This window comes from Ostrea edulis, chromosome 10, assembly GCF_947568905.1.
Source record: "Ostrea edulis chromosome 10, xbOstEdul1.1, whole genome shotgun sequence".
NCBI classification, from domain to species: domain Eukaryota; kingdom Metazoa; phylum Mollusca; class Bivalvia; order Ostreida; family Ostreidae; genus Ostrea; species Ostrea edulis.
In genome coordinates, this window is record NC_079173.1 from 24,354,683 (window position 1) to 24,377,912 (window position 23,230).

At 36.1% G+C, this 23,230-nt stretch overlaps 1 protein-coding gene across 3 annotated transcripts in view; it reads right to left on the reverse strand.

Moving 5' to 3' along the window:
• Positions 1–1,762: 1,762 nt before the first annotated feature.
• The window catches only part of LOC125665599 (uncharacterized), a 44,299-nt gene continuing 22,831 nt past the window's right edge, over positions 1,763–23,230 (reverse strand). For 2 of the 3 annotated variants that reach the window (XM_048898312.2, XM_056152329.1), the window contains 2 exons: positions 10,030–10,369; positions 1,763–6,733 (listed from right to left, as the gene is read on the reverse strand). In XM_048898312.2, coding sequence (XP_048754269.1) covers positions 5,970–6,733; positions 10,030–10,324 — 1,059 coding nt within the window. In that variant the 5' untranslated portion in view covers positions 10,325–10,369 and the 3' untranslated portion in view covers positions 1,763–5,969. Of the gene's footprint in view, positions 6,734–10,029; positions 10,370–14,720; positions 14,832–23,230 lie in introns of those variants that run through there. The other variant, XM_056152330.1, reaches the window with a different exon arrangement.

The window sequence follows — 23,230 nt, forward strand, 5'->3', positions numbered from 1 at the left end:
GTCAATATATCTAAATGTCGAATTGAAGGCCACAGCAAGATATTTTTTTCTTCTCACGTAGAATTTTTTATACGCCCGTCATTATGTTTTCGCGCTGGCTGGCTGGCTGTCCGTCCGTCCCAGGTCATGTTTTCCGGATTTTTTCCGTAACGGATGCATGTACAACTTTGAAATTTGGTCATAATATCTCCCTCAAGAATTGTAAGAGTGAGTTTGCATTTCAGCTCGATTGGTCCATCCTTGACCTACTTTAGGGATATAAGTAAGTCAAACAGTTTTCCGGACATTTTTTGTTACAGATACAGATATTGCCCTGAAATTTACACTGGATTCGTTCATCCGTACATTAGGACTAATAGTAGGTCAAACAGCTTCCTGGGCTTTTTACATTATGGATACAGATAGAGTCCTGAAATTTAGTCAAAGGCTTCCACTTAGAGGAATACAAGTTCAGTATGCATTTCAGCTGGATTGGTCCATCCTTGTTCTACTTTTTGGAGAAAACAGTTTTCCGGGCTTTTTTCATTATGGACACAAATATTGCCCAGATATTTAGTCATAGGCTTCCTCTAAGAGGAATACAAGTTCAGTTTGCATTTCAGCTGGATTGGTCCATCCTTGACCTACGTTTGGACTAAAAATAGGTCAGACAGTTTTCCGGGCTTTTTTTTCATTACGGATACAGATATTGGCCTGATATTCAGCCAAAGGCTTCCTCTCGGTTTAGTCACAGGTATTGCTCTGAAATTTAGTCACAACCTCCCTTTTAGAGAAATACATAATAAGTTCACATTTCAACCTAATTGGTGCACCATGACTTACTTTAGGGCTAAAAGTAGATCAAATGGTTTCCTGGACTTTTTATCATCATAGATAGATATTGCGCCAACAATTTGTTTCAACCTCACTCTCGGAGAAATACATAATCAGTTCACATGTCAGATGGATTTGTGCACCATGACCCACTTTTAAGGCTTTTTTATTCAGAATGTGTGTTGTATCAATTCAGAGTGCACAATATGCTTCCAGGTTGAATTTCATTGTCCGACGGGCGTATATTATACCGTTTGCGGTACTCTTGTTGCATAAATTTTGCTTCATATGAATATAAAACCAGGCCATCTAACAAAGGAGCGCAATTCGTGCCCATGGGGATTCCAACAGACTGTTGGAAGACCTGATCACCAAAGACCACGAAGATATTGTCAATGAGGAACTCCATATTTTTTATTTCAACTGCAGAGTCTAATATAGTGTTGTAAAAGACTAATCTCGGCTGAGATTCGGTTCGCCTGAATATTTTGACTGCCGCCTTCTAGGAATATCGGTATCTAGTGAAAGTTTATTTTATAGGATTTACATTCTGAGACGGTAACTAATGCAGCATTACATGTAATAGTGATAGACAGTTAGTTTAGCATTCAAATCACTTATTTTGAAGCAAACAGTAGTGTCACTTAAGTGCATAGTAATTGCTAGAGCCGGCCGAAGCTGAAAGTAAATTTCCAGACATGAATTATGAAGAACTGCTCCAAGATTCGGTGAAGGCGTCAGTCCAAACATTCAACCGAGCCGAGATGAGTGAAGGACGAGAAAGTGCCTGCAGTGAATGCATTATATAGCCAAAACATGTGATTCTTAATTTATACAATAACGGCAAAAGACCGCTTGAACTAAAGCAACAAAGACATATACTGTAAATATAACGCACTTGGGTTGTAGGAGTTGTCTTATTCAACAAGAACAACAGAAATTGAAGAAATGCTTTTAAAATCCATCATTTATTACTTGTACATCAGAAACAAAACAAATGTATCAACTAAACAATTACAAGTCCTCTTCCTGCTCAGTTATGTACGGGTTCATACATCTGATATCATTTTTGCAACGCTATATATACCGACCTCTATGTGTTTTGAGGTTGTTGGATTCAGTATACATAATGAAAGGTGATGCAGTGTTCCGTTATTCACATCAGGAGCTCTTAATTATAATCGTATGCTCCCTGAATTTTTTTCGTGGGAACATAGAGTCGCTGTTGTGACTGTCCGTCCGTCCGTCCGTCCCAGCTCATACATGTATCTTTTAAAACCTCTATCAGAAATTGATCACAATTATTCATTGGGACAGGGACTTTAGGGCCAAGGTCATTTTGGAAAAGTCAATGTCACGCAGACCACATACCTTTCTTGAACAGGTATTGATCATTTATCACGTAAACAGGTATCAGGCAAATGGTTTTCAGACAAAGGTCAAAGTCAATTTGTAACGATCAAGGTCACTCAGATGATATATCATATTTATAATCAATATTTCAACAGTTATTGACCATTGTGCGAGTCATTCGTCGTATGAAGTAGTTCATTTCTTAGATGCAGTTTGCAAAACATACATGTTTTGCTGATGTTCTTATAGTTTCAAAAATTCAAATATCAATGAACAGGGATGTGACTGAATTCTCCAGAAATCAGAGGGAAAACTGGTCAAAATGAGAGGAAAACACCTCACCCTACCTGGAAAAATATCATTTTCTGTCACTTAACATGAAACCCAGAATGTTACATTTTTTCAAAAATTGAGCAAATCAGAGGATTTCCTCTGAAAAGAGGAAAAATCACACCCCTGAATGATTGTTTGAACACAAAATCACGGAATTTAATTCAGACGAAATTTAATGTTTGATACTATACCATGACATACTATTTCCACGAAATTTAACCGTATAACAGGGTTTTTTCGCGGGCCTAAAATTTGGCGATTTGCTGAATCAAAGGTATGCTAATAATTTGAGCGGAATCAATTTTGGCGGATAGGGAAAACTATCTCTCTTACAAATACTGAAATCGTAATTGGGTGGATATTTGGCGAGTGAAATTTTGGCGGAAAGATCTCTAACCGCTAAAATAAGCCAAGTTTATCACCCCACGGAAAAAACCGCTATACGGTAAATATAGGATTTGAATGGTTGCCTCGGCTCATATCTATAAATGTAATTTTTTCATAAATCTCATCTCCCGATATCAAATGATGAAAAGTGAAGACAACGAACAGTGATCAATCTCATAACTCCTATAAGGAATACAAAATAAAGAGTTGGGCAAACACACACCCCTGGATACCAGAAGCGAGACCAGGTGTCTAGGAGGAGTAAGCATGCCCCGTCGACCAGTCACACCCGTCGTGAGCCTTATATATCTTAAACAGGTAAACGGAATAATCCCTAGTGAAATCAATGTGCCAAGAACGGCCTAACAATCGGTATGAAACTCGACAGGCAGCAATGACAGCGAAATTACCAGGCGCATGTTGGAAGCGAGATTCCTATTCTTTTAACCGTACTATTTCATTTAGCTTTTCTGATCGCTTAACTACACCTAATGGTGTGCATACTTTCGGAGAAAAGCAGAAGGTGAAATATTACATGCAAACGTTTGGCGGGGTTCTCCCAAAGTAAAGGAGAAGAGGCCATTCATGTCGAGGGAGATTTTAGACCTGCGTTATGTACATAATTCATCGGCTAATGGGAGTACACGAGAGACATACCGAACCCGGCCGATAAAGTACACTAGCAAGCACACCTCCCTTCTTCATAGTTTACCTTTCTTTAACTTTTTTACCATTAGACGAGCACCTTTTACTGATTAGTGGAGTTTCAGAAATTTACGACGAATATGAGAAACGAGATCGATCTAAATGATCACGTTACATTATCACTGTGTTGCATTGTTTAAGTTGAAATTATGTAAGATCAGGAATTTTGTCCATGTCACGAAAGTGAATAAAGCGTTCGTCAATGAGGATTTACCGATGAATTTGAAATCATGTTGATTTCATTAAAATGGTTTCCTTATTTGGCAATAAGTAATGATGCGCATGTGATTATGATAAACAGAAACAATATAATACGAACATGATATAAACTGAACAAATTTATACGCAGTACATAAGAGCATAATTACCCCTTGTTTTTGTTCCTTTTAAATGAAAAATGATGACCCCCCAATTACAAAAATATTTGTTACAGGTACCATGTACACAATTTTAATTTGTTGTAAAATTATGCTGACAAATTAAATTTAGATAGTCTCAATGAATGCAAAAATGTTGAATAATTACCTTTAATTTTATCTGATGTCTAATTAAATCAAGTACTAAACGGGTAAAATGACACAGACAAAAAATAGTTTATGCATTCAGAGCAAATTGTGTTTTTACCAAAATCATGTTTCCCTGTACAACAGGCCAGGAAAGATTGCGAAAATAAAGTATTGTAAAATATATATCTTTTACATTACAGAATATAAAACTGCAATGTGTTTGGTACACTTCGTCTCAATTCTATCCATCTTTCATTTTTGATGACCACCTTACTATTCAATGCATGCTTTTAGTGTCAACACCCTATCTTCTGAATTTTGTTTTTCTTTATTTTACGTCTCTTCAGATATCCTTGAAGACGTCTTCAACTGTAGATAAAGGGGCACAAATTTAGACCTATGCATGACGCAAGGGGCTGTAGCAGTGAGGTGGGTTTTTTTTTTTTTTTACAGTGCCAACACCTATCGGATTCGAGTTAAGGAAATACTAGTTGGAGCAAACATATAATAATCGCCATCTTGCGTATCATACATGTATATATATATATAGTATCACATAAAACAATTCCATTCATAAAATGGGTATATAATCATAAAATTCAGAAATTCTTCTGTAACAAATAATATCATTAGAATAACACCGGCAAACATTTCAATGTCAATAAATAATCGTGATGAATATCCCAAGAAGGATGTCTTTAAACATGACCTAAAACGATTTTCATAAAATAAAAGCTAACCTAATGAACGAATGCAACCTTTTAGCAATATATGATTTAAAAATCGTAATTGCATTTCCCAATCCATAGTAAGGATATGTTGTGAAACCTAAGCTAAGAAATTACGTTTCAGTGACTTTTAATGTAACGAAAGAGCTACGGCTTGGCGCCGTCAAACTGGAGAGTAATACAGACTTCGTGACAGTCATCATGGACGTTACATGGTGGTGCATTGATTGCGCATGTGCGTATACGTGTCAATAACCGATGTAATATCAACATCACATGTGCTTGCCATCGGATAAATGCCATTATCTTTATTTAATGCGTCACTTAAAACGAATTGTGGAATATTTTGCAAACATTTAGAAGGGCAGATAAGTTCGATTTAATTTTCAGAAAAGAATCGCCTTCCAAAGAGCAAACTGCGTGTGAAATTGTCCGTGAGAAATTAAAGTGTTTTTTCTTTTCTTTTTTGTGAGGTGTCTTTTAATCGTTTCCCACCAATAATAAAAGATTTTGTATCACAAGAGGTGACAGTCAGGTCTGGACCATGGGAAATATAAAGCAGTGGCCAACACCACGTTCTCTAGGACACATTGAATTCAACGTTTTGTGTTTGTAGAAAATAAACTTAATTAAAAGACGAACATTGCAAAAAAGATTGTGATTGACAAATAGATACCAGTCTATCAACTACAATGTGAAAACTAAATGAAAATTGTGTAAAATCATGATTATTCGGTAGAATAGCAATGAAGCTGAGTCATTGTATAAAAACTGTAAACACATTCCGTCACCTATCACAATAATACAGACGCACGAAATACAATAAAAATAGTACTTCACGTTGGCATACAGAATCTTAAAAAAATAGCAACATGTACACTTGGAGAACACTTTGAGCCAACAGTATATGTGTAACAAATGTAAAGTGACAGAGATAATTCGGTAGTTAATACAACAACTTTCACCTCGGGGAGATTCACTTCAAGTGCGTATGAACAACATTTAACATTTCAAGGCAACCGTCCAATCACAACATGTTATTTATCCGCGGACTCCAGAGAGTTCCACACACACAGACACACCCAAACAAACAATACTGTATATGCAATTACCCGTTAATGCAAACAAATCAAACTAATACTTATCATTGTATATGACACTGACATTTGGTTACTCTAGCGTTTGGTATAGCTAGAGTGAATTCTATGCCATCTTTATACTTTATATTCAGATTAAGAGGTTTCTTTTCCACTGAGTTACATGTAGTGGGATCATTTCCGGCACTGTAGCTCTGCAACATGACGTTATTTTTCTCACAGGTCTGTGTGCATTCTTCATAAGTGAAACCGTTGGGAAATGCAACTTCATGAGGTAACTGTAAACTACTAAATGGAACAAAACGGGCATGCTTACAGCATTTACAGTCATTCAACGTATGTCTGCGATTTCTCACAGAAGATTCTACTCTTTTGGAAAACAATAACAATCTTGGTCGATTTTTTCTCAATTTTCGTTTTCTCATTTTTCGACCACGTGACTTCTTCTTTCGTCTTCTCTTGGATCTTATTTTCAATGGAAACTCCACCCTCACCTTTCTGCACCGGATACAACGTATACACACTCTTAAAACCCTCATCCTCCTCCGCTGTATAGATTTGATTAAAACTGATGGGAGATGAATATTTTGCCATTCTGTTTTTCTCAGCTTAAATTTTCTACTGGCTATTACAGTTTGATTACTGCTGTCCTCAATGAGCGACACCTTTAGAGAAACCTTTCGTTTTCTCCTATTTTTTCGTTTCTTCACTTTTATGAAAACTTGAATATCTCCATCACCTAGTTTCACATTTGGGTCCAGATAATCGATTGGTATGGGGAACTGCATACAGCTAGTATCGTTTGTAAAATCTGGTGGGAAAAGAGACAAAATATCAACATCTAGTCTTCCTATTATTATGATCAGTGTACGAGAAGGAGGGAAAATATGTTACTAAATTAAAATGACCAATAACATACGTACACTTTACACAGCCTAATTATGTTCCCCAAATAAAGTTTGGGGAACATATTGCTTTTACTGTTTCTCATTATGTTGTTATTATTAAGGTCTTTCTCTTCCAACGCTTGGTAGGGCTCGAAAAAGTGCAGTAGACATAATTTGAACAGATATATAGGATAAAAGTTGTAGATAATGACAACACCTGTACAACGAATCGCAAGGTGTCAAAAGTATTGTATAAATATCTTTAAAACTAAAGAGAGTTGGTAAAACATTATTGAAGCAAAGTTGCTTGTGTTAGCGTTTTGCTGATGACAGCAAAATAATCACTGATTACGTAAACAAAAAAAACAAAAAAAGAATTTCGTAGGGAATGAATTGTGCGAAACGTTGATGTTTCTATCTCTCTTGTAAAGCATTATAGAAAATAATTTGACAGAATGTGACTCTCGAAATATGTCATCTTCAAATTTTATCTTGCGTGAAAAATGAAGATAAAGAAGAGCGATCAATCTCATAACTATACAAAATAGAGAGTTGGGCAAAGACGGAGCCCTGGATATAGCAGAGGTAGGATCAGGTGCCTAGGAGGCGTAATCATCCCCTGTCGATCGGTCACACCCGCCGTAAGCCCTATATCTTTATCAAGTAAACGAAATTACCTCTTCACCATCCACTTGTTTGTCAGTGGCCTGCTTCGATTAAAAAACTGACCATACGCAGAACAAGTTCTTGCGTATCGAATCAGTTGAGAGATGTAAACACCATATGCAGGTAATAATGGAATATTGCTACATAAATGTGGGAAGTTGACGATGGAGAAGTTGAAATCATCCCGTTTGTCATAAAGTTAAGTTGTTAGTTTGCCGTTGATATCTACTTTCAATAAAATCCATTTTAAGGAATGCTGGCGATGACTTGTAAAAGTGAATATCCAATGTATTTTGAGAACTAAACACTTTTTGTTAAACGTATAAGAAAAGTTGTAGAGGAGAAAGAGCTACTCCATGATATCAAGTTTTAGGGCCAGCCCCTTCAAAGAATCAAAAATACTTTCTAATTATCTCACAAACCAAAAATCCCGTGGGTATCCGGGTTGGAATAAGTCCTCAGTACCCCCTTTCTTGTCGTAGAGGCGTCTAAATGGGGCGGTCCTTCGGATGAGACCGAACAAACCGAGGTCCCGTGTCTCAGCAGGTGTGGCACGATAAAGATCCCTCCCTGCTCAATAGCCTTAAGCGCTGAGCATAGGCCTAAGTTTTGCAGCCCTTCACCGACAGTGGTGACGTCCTCATATGAGTGAAGTATTCTCGAGCACCCCGCTCAATATTCAATCAATCAAAAACCAAAAAGAATTTGTGAAATGTTATTAGAGCAAAAGTTGTTTGTTTTGACGTTTTGCAACTGCTGATGTAAGCAAAATGAACATCAATTGCGTAATAACTGATTATTATTAATAACTAATAATAATAAGGAATAATGAAAGAAACTTGGATGCTTTCTATCTTTTAAATGAAAAATATTTTGTGAAGTTTTATAGAACAAAAACTGCTCCGAATGTTATTCTAAACTAAATGACACTTTTATTTGTTTTCCTTGTGATTCCGGTGCCAGCTCTTTAAACTGAATATCCTAAGTTTTGTAGACTTGTTACTGGCTTTTAGTGTATAGCATGTTTTAAGGACCAGCCCATCATATAAGGGACCAGGAGGGGTCAAGAGTATGTCCTTTACATATCCCAAAATCTAAAACGAATTGGTTAAGCATTTTTAAAAGTAAAGTTGTTCGTTTTGATCTTCAATTCTGATATTATCACAAAGATCATTGATTACGTAATAAAAGATGCATTGTAATAGTGGAATAATGTTCGAAAGTTTAATGCTCTGCATCTCTTCAAAGAGGAATATTTTCCAAAGCATTATCGAGCAATAATTGTTCAGAATGCTATTATAAATGATAATATGCAAGCTTCAAACTTATTTTTGTTACTCCTTTAAAGGAATTATGGGGTCGGACCATAAGGTTGAATATCCAAATCATTTCGTGAAACGTAGAACAAACGCTATATTGATTGTATATTGATTGATTGTATATTGTTTAACGTCCGACCCGAAAAGTTTGCACTCATATGGAGACGCAAACATTGTAGATAATGACAAGACTTATTGGATAGAATGGTGGACGGCACCTCCACACCACCTTAAAGTTTACATTCAAGTTTCTTATTTATGTAGATGAGAGTACTACACTCATGAAAACATCTAGCATAATAATACAACAATGTAGCTAAAGTATTGCTGATCACCAACATTTTCCAGTTCATTGACTTGGTTAAAGACCTAACCCTAGTTATAAATTTGTCTTTTGTTCTGGTCTAGTCTTTGTATCTAAATTGTAGTTGATTTCCAACCATTTCTATCCTGGTTCCCCAATTTTCCCCTTTACCATAACTTACACAAGGAACTTTGGACATTGTTGCGGTCCATTGATTTTTACGACCGGTAGGGGACTATGTATTGCCATGCAATACTCTCAGAATGCTTGTTAAAGACTTAGATAAAATCAATGTTTGTGTACAGGTTTACAATATAATTGCCTAATGAATGGTGTGAACCAAAGATGCTAAATCAAATTTGCGTGTGCATGAATGCTCGTACATTGTTATTTTTAATTTCTTTTATCTGGTATTAATCTGTAATATTGCGAGATTTCAATGTGTGGCAGATTTCTAGTCAGTAGCAAAAATCACACATGCGCGTTCAATTTCGACGGCTAATTTTTAGATAAACTATAACTGAATGAGAAAAAAATGGAATGATATTGCAATCATAAGTACACTTTACAGAGTACAAGCAACTTGATTGTATGACGATTGATTGTACTGAAGCACAATGACACCACGTTTTTGGTTTTTTGTTGTTATTGAAATGGAGGACGTTTGGGGAACATCCTTAACGGTCTCCGGTACAATTAGAACTAGTTTCCGTTTTAGGATAAATTTACTCTTTTCGCTATGTACAGACCAAAAACCGTGAAATTTAAACTGCAGGGAATGTAACAAAATTACAGCAGATTATCGAATACAAATAAAAAAGCGAAGTTAATACTGCGTTAAAATTGTTTGAGAGAATTGTACAAATGACGAGTAGGAATTGTGAGGAAGTATTTCTTTATCGTGTTAATCTATTCTTAGAAATAAGGATACCTGCAGGCTCGGAGAGAATAGGATTATCAGCTATGTTGTCCTTCGGCACAGGCGGTTTCAGAGTTGAAGTTGGAGGAGGTGGTCCTGCTTTTGAGTTGCATTGCAATATATGACAGATCTGTCGCCTAATGTAGTCTTTCCTGCGCTCAGCTTCTAGAAAGTTGTGAATATTGACGGTATTGGAATGATTTGAGTTGGCTCTTCCGTCTTTCGTCAACCTGAACAATTGCTCGTGTTGTGATATTGCCAAAGAGCAGAGCTCCAGTATGCACCATAAAGGAACAAGTTTTCTCATTTCTTAATGAAGACAATCCTTACAGTTAGGTTAGGTTTTCTTTGCCTGCAAAAAAAAAATAATAAAAAGGAATCAGTATATATTCCTGTATGTGAAAATCAATGTACATAGAATGAACCAAGGACACCAGGATGAAATGTCATCCCAATATATTGTCATTTTGAATATCTTTTAACGACGACGAAAAGGAACAAGTGCATATTGTTTAACGTCCTTCCAGAGAATTTTTCACTCATATGGAAACGTCACCATTATCGGTGAAGGGCTGCAAAATTTAGGCCTATGATCGGTAAGTCTTTGAGCAGAGAGGGATCTTGATCGTGCCATACCTGCTGTAACACGGGACCTCGGTTTTTCCGGTCTCATCCGAAGGACCGCCCTATTTAGTTACCTCTTACGACAAGAAATGGGAACTGAGGACATATTCTAAACCGGGTCCCCACGGGATCCGAAGAAAAGGAAGCATGCACTAAATTCATTATAGATGTATACAAAAAGGTCGTGGATACAAGATATTTTTCTCTTTATCATCCGTTCCGTGTAGATCAGGGTTAAATAGGTCCTGAGGATGTTTACTACTCCTAGGCACCTTACCCTACCTCTGGCATATCCAGGGGTCCGTGTTTGCCCTACTTTACCTTCCTTACAAGAAAGGTGAAGGTAACGAACAGTGATCAATCTCATAACTCCTATAAGCAATACAAAATAGAGAGCTGGGCAAACACGGATCCCTGGACACACCAGAGGTGGGATCAGGTGTCTAGGAGAAGTAAGCATCTCCTGTCGACCGGTCACACCCGCCGCGAGCCCTATATCTTGATCAGGTAAATGGAGTTATACATAGTCAAAATCAGTGTGCCAAGAATGGTCTAATAATGGTGTGAATCTTGTCAGACAGCATTGACTCGATGAGAGGTTGTATTATATTATTATAACGACCATAGAATTTGCGGAATGCTGACTTTAAACGAGACTGTTGAAACCCCTGCACCATCAACTTGTTTGGCAGTAGCCTGCTTCGATTTAAAAACTGACCATACGCAGAACAAGCTCTTGCATATCGAATCAATTGAGAGATGTAAACACCATATGCAGGTGATAATGGAATATCGCTACATAAAAATGGAAAGTTGACCATGGAGAAGCGGAAATTATCCCGTTTGTCATAAAGTTGAGTTGTTAGTTTGCCGTTAGTATCTTCGTTTAATAAGATATCTAAGTATGAAGCAGAAGTGGACGACTCTGTCGTGTCTTATTTTGAGGTCACAGGGAGATATCGAATCGACATATGAATGAGAGTTATTATTGTTAATGGATACAACGACGTCGATATATCTAAATTAAAGGCAACAGCAAGATAGGTTTTTTTCTCATGTAGAAGTTTTTGAATAAATTCTGCTTGATAGGAATATAAAAACAAGGGAGGACACTTCGTGCCCATGGGAATTCCAACAGACTATTGAAAGACCTGATCACCAAAGACTACGAAGATATTAATCAGGGGCATGTCATTGGTACAAGTATTGCAGTCGTTAACTAAAGTGAACGTTGTCTGATACCTATTATACCAATTATTAAACCTTTAGTCATGAAATTGATCATTGTCTGTTATTTTGACCTTTTCATTCAAAATGACAAATCACTATCCACGAAGATTTTGAACAGTCTTCGTACAAAATTCCTGTACACGTACATTAGCATCTGCCGGCACATCGCAATTCGCTGATAGAGCAAACAACTGCTAACATAATTCAATAACAAGAAATATTCATCAATTCTTTATATCGATGGAATGTACATTGTATAGTACGTTTTATTTAATATAATTAGGTCACAAGGATCCATATGTGAACATTTGTGTACATGGGCACCTGATTCCAACTCCACTGTCCAAATGTCCGTGTTTGCCCTGTTTTAGATTTTGTATTATCTACAGGACTTGGGAGATTGATCACTGTTTGTTTTCTTCTTTTTTGTCATATTAGAAAATATTGTGTGTTGTTTCACACTGATTTTGAACCATGCAAGGCGAAGATAACGAAGAGTGATCAATCTCATAACTCCTATAAGCAATATAAAATAGATAGTTGGGCAAACACGGACCCCTGGACACACCAGAGGTGGGATCACGTGCCTAGGAGGAGTAAGCATTCCCTGTTGTTTGAGATTTTGGAATTCTTGTTGGAGTTGGCAATGAACAATATTGTTTTATGAAAACTACGCGCGCAGAAAAATACAGAAACTAAGTCTACTGTATCTCTATATAATGATTGGGTGTGTGTCATTCGAAGACATGTACATATATTAAAGTCGTTAACTAAAGTGAACGTTGTCTGATATATTTTATACCGATTGTTAGACCTTTCGTTTTGTACTGATTTTGAATAGGGATTACTCCGTTTACCTAATCAACACGAAGGACTCACAACAGGTGTGGCCGTTAAACTGGAAAGCTTACTCCTCTTAGGCCCCTGATCCAACCTCAGGTGATTCTAGAGTCCTTGTTAACCTTGTCCTCGATTCTGTATTCTCAATAATTATAAGATTTACAAGATTTATCACAGTTCGTCGTCTTGACGTTTTTCATACGTAATCGGTGATGATTCAGTCTTAAGATATATGCATACATTTCTGATACACAAAATTAAGTAGTAAAAACTTATCCACAAGTTTTGCATGCAATGCAAAAAACGTCGACCAGTGATGAAGTACTACTAGATGAATAAGAATTTATTGCATTCAATTTCACTACCGTTTAGATATATGTACAGAACATTGGTTATGTGAATCTTCGAACACAGAATAGAATATTTTTTGTTAAATAATGGTTAAAGTATGTTCCCAAAATGAAAGAAATGTCAAAACAGTTAGAAAAATGAATACTTTTCATATTAAAAAATCAGTGCAGCACAATAATCATTTGAAATAATATCAACAGCTGATATTATTTCAAATGATTATTGTTCCAATTCCGGTACCATTAATACTAATATTTTATGATTTGGAGTAAATATACAATGTAGCATTTATAAAGAATATATCACGTTTTCGAGAAGTATTACTTCTATTAGATACCATGCAGCTTTGATCAGTGATGTCACAGAACCACGCCCCTGTATTGCAGGTCAAGCAGTGCGCCTGCGTTTGCGAAAACCATCCAAACATTAAATAACCCATTAATAAATTGTGCAAACATTTAAACTAATCACGTGTGTGTTTAGGATATTAGACAAATCGTTAGGTAACTCCTGACGTATGATAGCAATATGTAGCAAACGTAATCAAACATTAAGTAAATGAACACGTGTGCACGAACTAAACATTAGGTATATCAACACGTGTGCATGAATCAAACATTAAGTAAATCAACACGTGCGGGTCATAGCAAACGAACTTGCCACTAAGTAAATCAGCACGTGCTGGTCATAGCAAACGAACTAACCACTAGGTAATTCAGTACGTGCGGGTCATAGCAAACGTGAGTTATCAAATATCACCCAGTGATAAAGTAATCCATGATGTTGGTTTTCAGCAAATAAACTGGTATTTCGTCACCTAAACACTGAAGCAAATTGTCCAAAGAGTATGTGCTCATCACATACAGGGTAGGTATTTAATTAATATACTAATATTAATATATATGTCTTTATAGTTTACACTGTGCAATATTGTATATTTTTATTTTTTATTTACAATACACAATGGAACGGAAAATGTTTTTTTTTTAAAATAGGCAAAATATATATGAATGCATATGCAAGACAATGCATCATTACCTATAGAACAATTTGACGATGTATATCTGAAACAGAAGTTTGAGCATAGTGAAATGACACATCATGCGAGATGTAAGATGTCTGTTTTCTAGTGGGGTGATGCGATTCTGAATCATTTGCTGTGGTTAGATTAGACCAAGGACATGTTATATCTCTCTCTCTCTCTCTCTCTCTCTCTCTCTCCATCACGGCGTAAATGTGCCACTTCTTATATTTCTTCTAATGCATGTATCTCGAACCCTAATAGAACTATAGCTTGTCTGAAATTGGGGGAGGGTCCTTTTGAAGTATATCAACAAAATATGTCCTAAACCAAATATTTTTTCTTTAAAAGCTAGGCTTTGGGTATATTGTAATAGTATTATTTTTCAAGCCAAAATCATCCACATATTTTCCAGGATTACAATAATGTGACTTCATTAAAACAGATTTATACGGTATCAGTATTGGCCTGTCCCTCCTCTCATTTTATCGAAATTACTTGAAATTTAATTTCCCTCTTTTACTAAGTATTCGCCATGATATACAAACAATTCAAAATGCTATTGCACATTTTAAACCACAGATAATTAATAGAAGTACAATATTCATGGTTACATACATGAATCTCTTAACCATACCTTTGATAGAATAAATCCAAATTACAAGAGCAATCCTACAATAGATCCCAGAATATAATTTTAAAAAACTTTCTCGTAAAATGTCTTGAAAATTCTTTTCGATCCATTATATAGCACGGCGATAGCTATAATCAATGCTGTAGTACTGGGGCTGAATTTTTATCAATGGACGTTAACCATAGTATCGATCCGTAGGCGTCCAAACCCGAAGGACCTTGAAAATTTAAGAACCAATCATCTCTTTCTTTCGCGACGATGACACTGCATCCCTTTCCCATCCAGTTTTAGTAGTATGGATCATTACTCTTTTATTCAATTTTAGTATTATTTAACTTTGGCTGTACAGTCAAATTGTTTAATTACCGCAACGCCTTTGTTTGCAGTCATTTATGGGAAGGAATATTTGCTAAATCCTTTTAATTCTTATGTAATCCGCACACTTAGATCAATCATTGCTGTGTACATAATTGTAAATTTGATACATCATTATACTTAAAATACTTTTACAATTAAAATGTGTATATATTATTTACATGTAGAACCAGAAATAATAAAATGCGATAATAAAGAATAAGGTAATGGAGCTATTTTAATTGAGCACAAATAATATATAAAATTTCATGTTTGTGGACTCCTCTTCAAAGTCAACATAATTTCATTCATAATTCTAAATTACGTGATCAATACATGGATTTTAGTGTTTAAGTTTACAACTCTACTGTTAAAATCTTTGGACGTGGCCTTTAAAATGACGGTGCTGAGTCACAGCGGACGCTGACTCGGCTGGGCGTCAATCAGGTCCAAACTTTGTGGTACTTCGGAGTAACAACTTCTCGAATATCAATAAACAACCCCACCCCACCCCACCCCCAAGAAAATAAATATTTACAGTCGTATATTTTCTGTGCTAGATTTGATTTGGCAGCATCGTCGACAAAAAATTACTCGCTATTAGATAAACGTGTACTAAATGTTATGCGAAGAAATAAAATACAGAATGTACATGTATGGAAAATTTAATGAAGAAAATGTCCTACAAAATTAAACAGTGACCTGGGGATTTCTGGCCCTGGATTTCGAACAGTCTCTCATTTCTCTGCAATGCAGTAATTTACACGGTGATACAGTGTACTTCGAAAACTGGATTCGACTCCTTATACGTAACAGTCCCATGGGGATCCGGGTTAGAATAGGTCCTCAGTACCCCCTTGCTTGTCATAAGAGGCGACTAAATGGGGCGGTCTTTCGCAAAATCCGAGGTCCTGTGTCACAGCAGGTGTGGCACGATAAAGATCCCTCCCTGCTCAATGGCCTTAAGCGCCGAGCATAGGCCTAAATTTTGCAGCCCTTCACCGGCAGTGGTGACGTCTCCATATGAGTGAAATATTTTCGAGAGGGACATTAAACAATATTCAATCAATCTTATAGGTAACATCACAAAGTCAGTATTTAAAGAAATGTAATATCAGTCATTGGAATAGAAACCACGAGTTACGTGTGCCGATCAAAATGTTCATAAAATTTAAGATATTGATATCTTCGCGATGCCGTGCGGCACAATGTCTTAGAATCTAAATCGTGGTTAAAGCTATAATCAGACCCGTAATTCTAACATCACATTGATGCAAAAACAAAATTATCATTATTTATGTAGTATTGAATTACCTTCAGGATTAGGCCCGAATTAGATTAGTCCTGATTCAGTTATGGCTAAAAGTCCATAAAGTACAACCCTGTGACTATACAAGTATATATTTTCTTTATAAATATCAATATAATGATAATGGATTTGATATAGGCCTCATCTTACAACAACTTTACTTGGTATACCAGTATTAACTCTGTCTTTATTTTAAGTGTAACTAAAGGTCAAATATGGTTCTCAACATACACATTGTCCTTTTTATTTTAATGTATCACTGCCGTCTCAGAATTCTTTCAATGTAATTTTGTGGATGTTGGAAATTCAATGTTGAAAATAGTTTGTTTTCAACTTGATCAATGAAATATTAATGTAACAAGGGACTACAAAATATTCGAATTTGACAAACGATTTTAGTTCTGCGTTTTTATACGAGATAATGCAGGAACTGCATAGGGATTGCGTTGAAAGTCTGTCTGTCTTTTTTTTTATTTTAGAGAAGTGCTTCGATCGTGCTCAGCTTCCATTTACTGATGAATTCTATATATTTTCATATAAGTACAAAAAATGAAGTTCTTTCTTTCTTTCAGACATGTCATAAAATTTTCATTAAACCTATGGTTATCTTGACATAGACCATAAGGCCCCATCGACAATTGTTCCTCTTTGTTATCAAATTAACTACATATTGTAAATGTATACTGAAAGTGTACATTTGGCGGTGCATTCTTTTTAGCGCCGTCGGTAAATGGAAACTTCCGCTCGATGAAGTGCTTTTGTAGTACTACATGTAAATGTACATGTAGGTGCATATGTATGGGAAAACATCTAAATGCGCACAGTAAATCGCCGGAAATCCGTTCTTCACCGAAATTTCAATTTATACACACTAAACCATTGCGATAGAGTACATGAGAAGTAAAATTTACTTACCGAGATATTTTTTTTTATCAAAAGATGTTCTTAAAGCAAACATTAATTATGGACAACGATCTTCCACAAATCAAAGAAAAGAGCTATTTCGTTCACTTGTACTAAATACACGATAATGTAAGTGCGACATCTCATGCTGTGAGATCTAATATCCTACCACAAATTCCGGACAATCCTGAACTTTAAAAAAACCCACCATTTTATTCGTATTTCACACCATACGTAAGTTAATGATGGATATAGCCGTAAAACGTCATTACATGTACACGCGATCCGGTATTTCAGCATTGATCTGTACTATTAACGTGCAGTGTACTAATAATCGCGCTGGATTAAAATGATGAATAGCGTTCAAATTATTTTTTCTTAAAAGCGTCCACATATACCGTATAACTGCATAGGAAATGTGATCCCAATGGGTAGGACCTAAATGGACTAGAGCTATTATCTGGGTGTTTTTAATGACTCCGGATTTTAAATATAGACTGTGTTTTTATTAAGCTTGCATCCTGCATTTTTATCTAGGGTTAGATTGCTACACTGATCTGATACATATCCTGTGAAATGATGGTGCCTACACGAGATAATGGTACTGTAGGCCCTTTGAAAAAAGGGATTTGAATGTCCATCTCCATGTTATGTAAAATGTTAATGGATTCAAAAAGCTTCTAAATTCTGTAATGGTTTTCATATTTTCTTGCCATCGATGTTATCATCATTCGATTAGTTTTGTAATTTTATTAAATTTTGGAAATCCTGGAAAACGTCACGTTTGTTATCACTAACCAATGATATTGAGACATTGCATATCGACACCGCTAAGTGGTCGCTGGGTTAGAAATGATTTGAATGATATCCGGTTTACGTCCTTTAATTACATAAAAACACCAATTTGTACTACTGATCTTTTATTTACTTGCGTTAATTCTGTTTATCGCACAGGTATCAACAGCATAAAATGTCAAAAACATGTAAGATTAATATACATGATTATTAAAAGTTTTTAAAATAGTTCACTAGGTCACCAGAGTGACTCTGGTGACCTACTTCTATTCATCTATATATCATGTAAAAGTTGGTTTTATTTGTTTAAACTGATTGATTGATTAATTAATTATGGTTTTACGCCGTTTTGGCAAAATTTCAGCCATTTTACGGCGGATAGTATATAAAAACTAAATGCATATTTAGGAGAAGAAAGGGATGTAACAAAATTGTGAATTTCGTAACCCCAGGGGTAGAGGTTACATGTCAGGGTAAATAGGGTATTTAACATTATTATTTCATAGTACCCAGGACCAGTGATTCCTTTAGCTAATATTCAGGTGACCGATAAGGCGTTTGAGCTTCTTGTTCCGTATCCCACTTATGTGCATGCATGTTTTGTCAAGGGAATGTACATTGTATGGGCTACATGTAATATTACTTCTTCGGTTTGATAAATATTTTATTATGTACCAAAAATGATTGAATAGCAGTACCAAAAATGATTGAATAGCACGACTATGAAAGGTGTAGACAACGAACAGCGATTAATCTCATAACTCATTTAAAGAATACAATTAGCTAAAGAGTTGGGCAAATACAGAACCCTGGATATACCAGAGGCGGGATTAGGTGTCCAGGAGGAGTAAGCATCCCCTGTCGACCAAACTATAAAAGGATTAAATAGCAGGATAGGATCTTATAAAAGGTTTGAATAACAAGTTATGAGCCTATGAAATATTGAATAACAGGGTATGTGCCTATCAAATGATTGAATAACAGTCTACGAACCTATATAAATGTATGAGTAGAAGTCTATAAATGGATTGGATAAACCGACACTGAGCCTATATACTAAGTACACTTACCTCTCAATACTACCAATATATCTTTAATACACAACATAAGGTTTAGCAATACATTTAAACAGTGGAAAGAAGACAAGTCCTATGAAAGAATGACATCGTAAACTTCAGATAACATAATCCTTTAGTTTTAGAACCATATAGCTATATAGTTTGATGTTGGAATTAAAGAATGCAAGGTGAAGATAACGAACAGTGATCAATCTCATAACTCCTACAAGCAATACAAAACAGATAGTTGGGCAAACACGGACCCCTGGACACACCAGAGGTGGGATCAGGTGCCTAGGAGGAGTAAGCATCCCCTGTTGACCGGTCACACCCGCCGTGAGCCCCATATCCTGATCAGGTAAACGGAGTTATCCGCAGTCAAAAACAGTGTGCCAAGAACGGCTTAACGATCGGTATGAAACACGTCAGACAGCATTTAACCCAATGCGAGGTTGTATTGACGAACTAGATCGTTATAACGACCATAGAATTTGCGAAATGCTGACTTCAATCGAGACTGTTGAAATCCCTGTACCATAAACTTGTTTGTCAGTAGCTTACCTCGATTTAAAAACTGATTATACCCAGAACAAGCTCTTGCATATCGAATCAGTTGAGATATATAAACACCATATGCAGGTGATAATGGAATATTGCTACATAAATGTGGGAAGGTGACGATGTAGAAGCTGAAATCATCCCGTTTGTCATACAGTTGAGTTGTTAGTTTGCCGTTAATGTCTACTTTCAATAAAATATCTAAGTATGAAGCAGAAGTGGACGACTCTGTGGTGTCCTTTATTTCGAGCTCACAGGGATATATCAAATCGACATATGAATGAAAACTATCATTGTTAATAGACAAAACGTCATCGATATATCTAAAAGTCGAATTGAAGGTCACAGCGAGAGATTGTTATCTTAGTTCTGAGCATGCTGTAGTTGGCTTTCCACATATTGCAATCATGTAGGTCGAGACCCACTATTTGAAGATGTAGATGATGAGAAGGTGAAGGCATAACTCAGACAAGGAATATAAAATAGAGAGTAGGACAAACACGGACCCCTGGATATACCAGAGGTGGGAACAGGTGCCTAGAAGGAGTAAGCATACCCTGTCGACCGGTCACACCCACCGTGAGCCTTATACCTTGATCAGGTAAACGGAGTTACCCGTAGTCAAGATCAGTCTGCCAAGAACGGCCTAACAATGGGTATGAAACCCGTCAGACAGCATGTGATGAACATGTTTTTGTCCATTCTACGCCAGATATGGTTCAGCAAACAGCTATCAAAATTTAAAGTAGATATCTACTGTTATCATTTACTATTTGTTAAGAAACATTCGTTTTAGTTCAGTTAGTAATTTGAAAAGGTAAAGATAACGCATATCTCCTACAGGAATACAAAATTAAGAGTCGGGCAAACACAGATCCCTGGACTTACCAGAGGTGGGATCAGGTGCCTAAGAGTAAGCATCTCCTGTCGACCGGTTCCTCACAGCCAGAAGAGATACGTTTGAGAAAAAAAGAGGTGGGATTGTCTTAAATACCTTAAAGCTGTATGACCCGATGTCCATGTTGTTGTTTTTTTGTACATAATTACTTTAAAGCAGATTAATTACTTTATAAAGTTATTAACTTTCCCTTAACTACATGCTTGAAAACATCTGCATGTAAAAGAAAACAGTGCGAATATTATTTAAAAAGTAAATATAGTGGCTACATACATAAATCATTCCATAATAGGCGTCTATAAATAGACCCACGCGCGTCAGGGGAATCCCAACATGATGTATTAACTCATACGCAACTGTCTAGTTTTAAGGCTGAAAGACCGCAAAACAACGAATTACTAAGAGGTATTTGATATTTTTATTTCTATTAAACTTATGGTACGGTACTGTTATAACAAAATACACAGCTTTACACAGATAAGACCACCGATGATCTGAAAGTTTGAACTGGTCACGTGACTGTCACTTGAAATGGCAGAGTGACGCGGTTATTTGTAAACATCGATTTAAAATCAAATTATTTGGGTTAAAACAGGTGAAATAATTTATGATATGTCGTACAGTCTCATAACTACATACGTGCGATGATTTAATAGCGTTTTTACGAGATGGAAAAAAATATTGTAATTCGGACCATACAGCTTTAAAGTATCATACAGGTAATTTTCTACAATTTCATACTTAACCAACGAACTGTCGGACATATGAGTATCTTCTAACCATTTAGTTCAAACTAATTTACATTCTAATGATACTGATTTCAGCATCATTTTTCTAATGTCTTACACAGAAACCTTACAGCGCCGCAGTAATTAGTCATTTTGCAGTTAATGGGCCGTACCGCTCACAGGGAAGGTGCCTTCTCGCTGGTGTGGTTTTATTTATATTTGCAGACTGAATATCTACACCCAGTTCTTTTACAAATCCGCTTGTCTTTATACCACTTTTAAAAAAATATATCGATTAATTTTAAGCATTTTCGTGTACATTGCATGAAATACAATAGCAACCTTTTAGTGATCTAATTTATAAATCATAAATATGTTTTTTGCTTGTAGATCGATTCTACGTTTCTTATTTTTCCTTGCTCTCAGATTTAATGAATTGATTTATTCATTATATACACTGTACATTTTACCATGAGCAAGCCCATCCAGACGAAACGTACAGAACTTTGAAAAAATAACACCATAGTTGTGTTCGAAAACAACCTTTAAAAAGAATCCTCTATTTGTGATCTCAGCTTTTTAAAAGCCCTACGGTCATTTGGATCCTTGCAATAACCTGACATTTTATAGGGACGTTAACACTAGATCCAGAATACCTTACCGTCTATCAAATTGTTCCTGGGTAAGATGGCATTGACTGTACCGTATATTCGATATGTCCCTGATTTTACACCTGAAAAATCGACTTGGGGAACAATACGAAATAAGTATCGTGCAACCATACCATATACATGTATGATATGAATACAGTTCGACCGGATTTAACGTTTATTTTGCTTGTTTCCAATGCTTTACGATTTCAGTCGCTTGTAGCGTGTGAGGATTGAAATTTACACGTGCAGTGAATGCCAGGTGCACTTAGCGACAATTCAGAGTGCTCGTGTCAATTTCAGTAATGCCAAGGTCAACTCATCACAACAAGGTCAACCATCACAATGAGCCATCAAAAACGTAACACTAAATCCGGAAGTGCAATGCATTCAGATTTATATTTTGTACGCTGTGGACTTCATTTGCATCCATCAGATTTGTTCCTGATTGAAAACAATTAAATGTAACGAAGACGAGGTGTAGATGTAACTAAATGAAAGAATGAAAGTCTAATTTCACAATATGGGGTGTCGGATGGTTCATTAGGGCTCGATAGTATGAAAAGTTGACGGTGGATGGTGAAGTTTGGAGAGAGTAGATTCACTGCCAAAATTAAACCACCTGGCATATGGAAATGAGGGGGCTATTTCAATTTACATTATTGATGTGATATTTCTGATATCTGTTAGTCATATGAACCCAGATGTAGAGTAACTGGAAAATAAAATTCCACACAATGCTATGTCTACAAATGTCCACCATCTCCACACATTGAAGTGGGAATAATTAATGTATATATGTGAAAAGTAGAACAAAATTATATAAGTGCAAGGTATGACCCAGGTAATTATTAAACTCATGCTTTGTTGCGATTCTATTGTATGAAGTATAATCGAAACAATGACAGTTTGGGTGATTAAAATGAAGTCAAAGTCCATAGCTTTTAGCCAACCATTATATATGCCGTCGAAGGCAGAATAGCACAAGCAAAGTATACAATGAGTGTGATATAGACTTTACAAAGACCGATACCTTGTGTAACAAGTACCAGATATGGTGATTTATATATATATATATATATATATTTAACCACTTGATGGAGTTGATGTTTTGGTTTGATTTTATACTGTTTAATGTCCCTCTCGAGATTTTTTTTATTCGTAGGGAGACGTCACCATTGCCGAAGAAGGGCTGCAAAATTTAGGACTATATTCGGTGCTTACGGCCGTAATCTTTATTAGGGAGGGCTCTTTATCGTG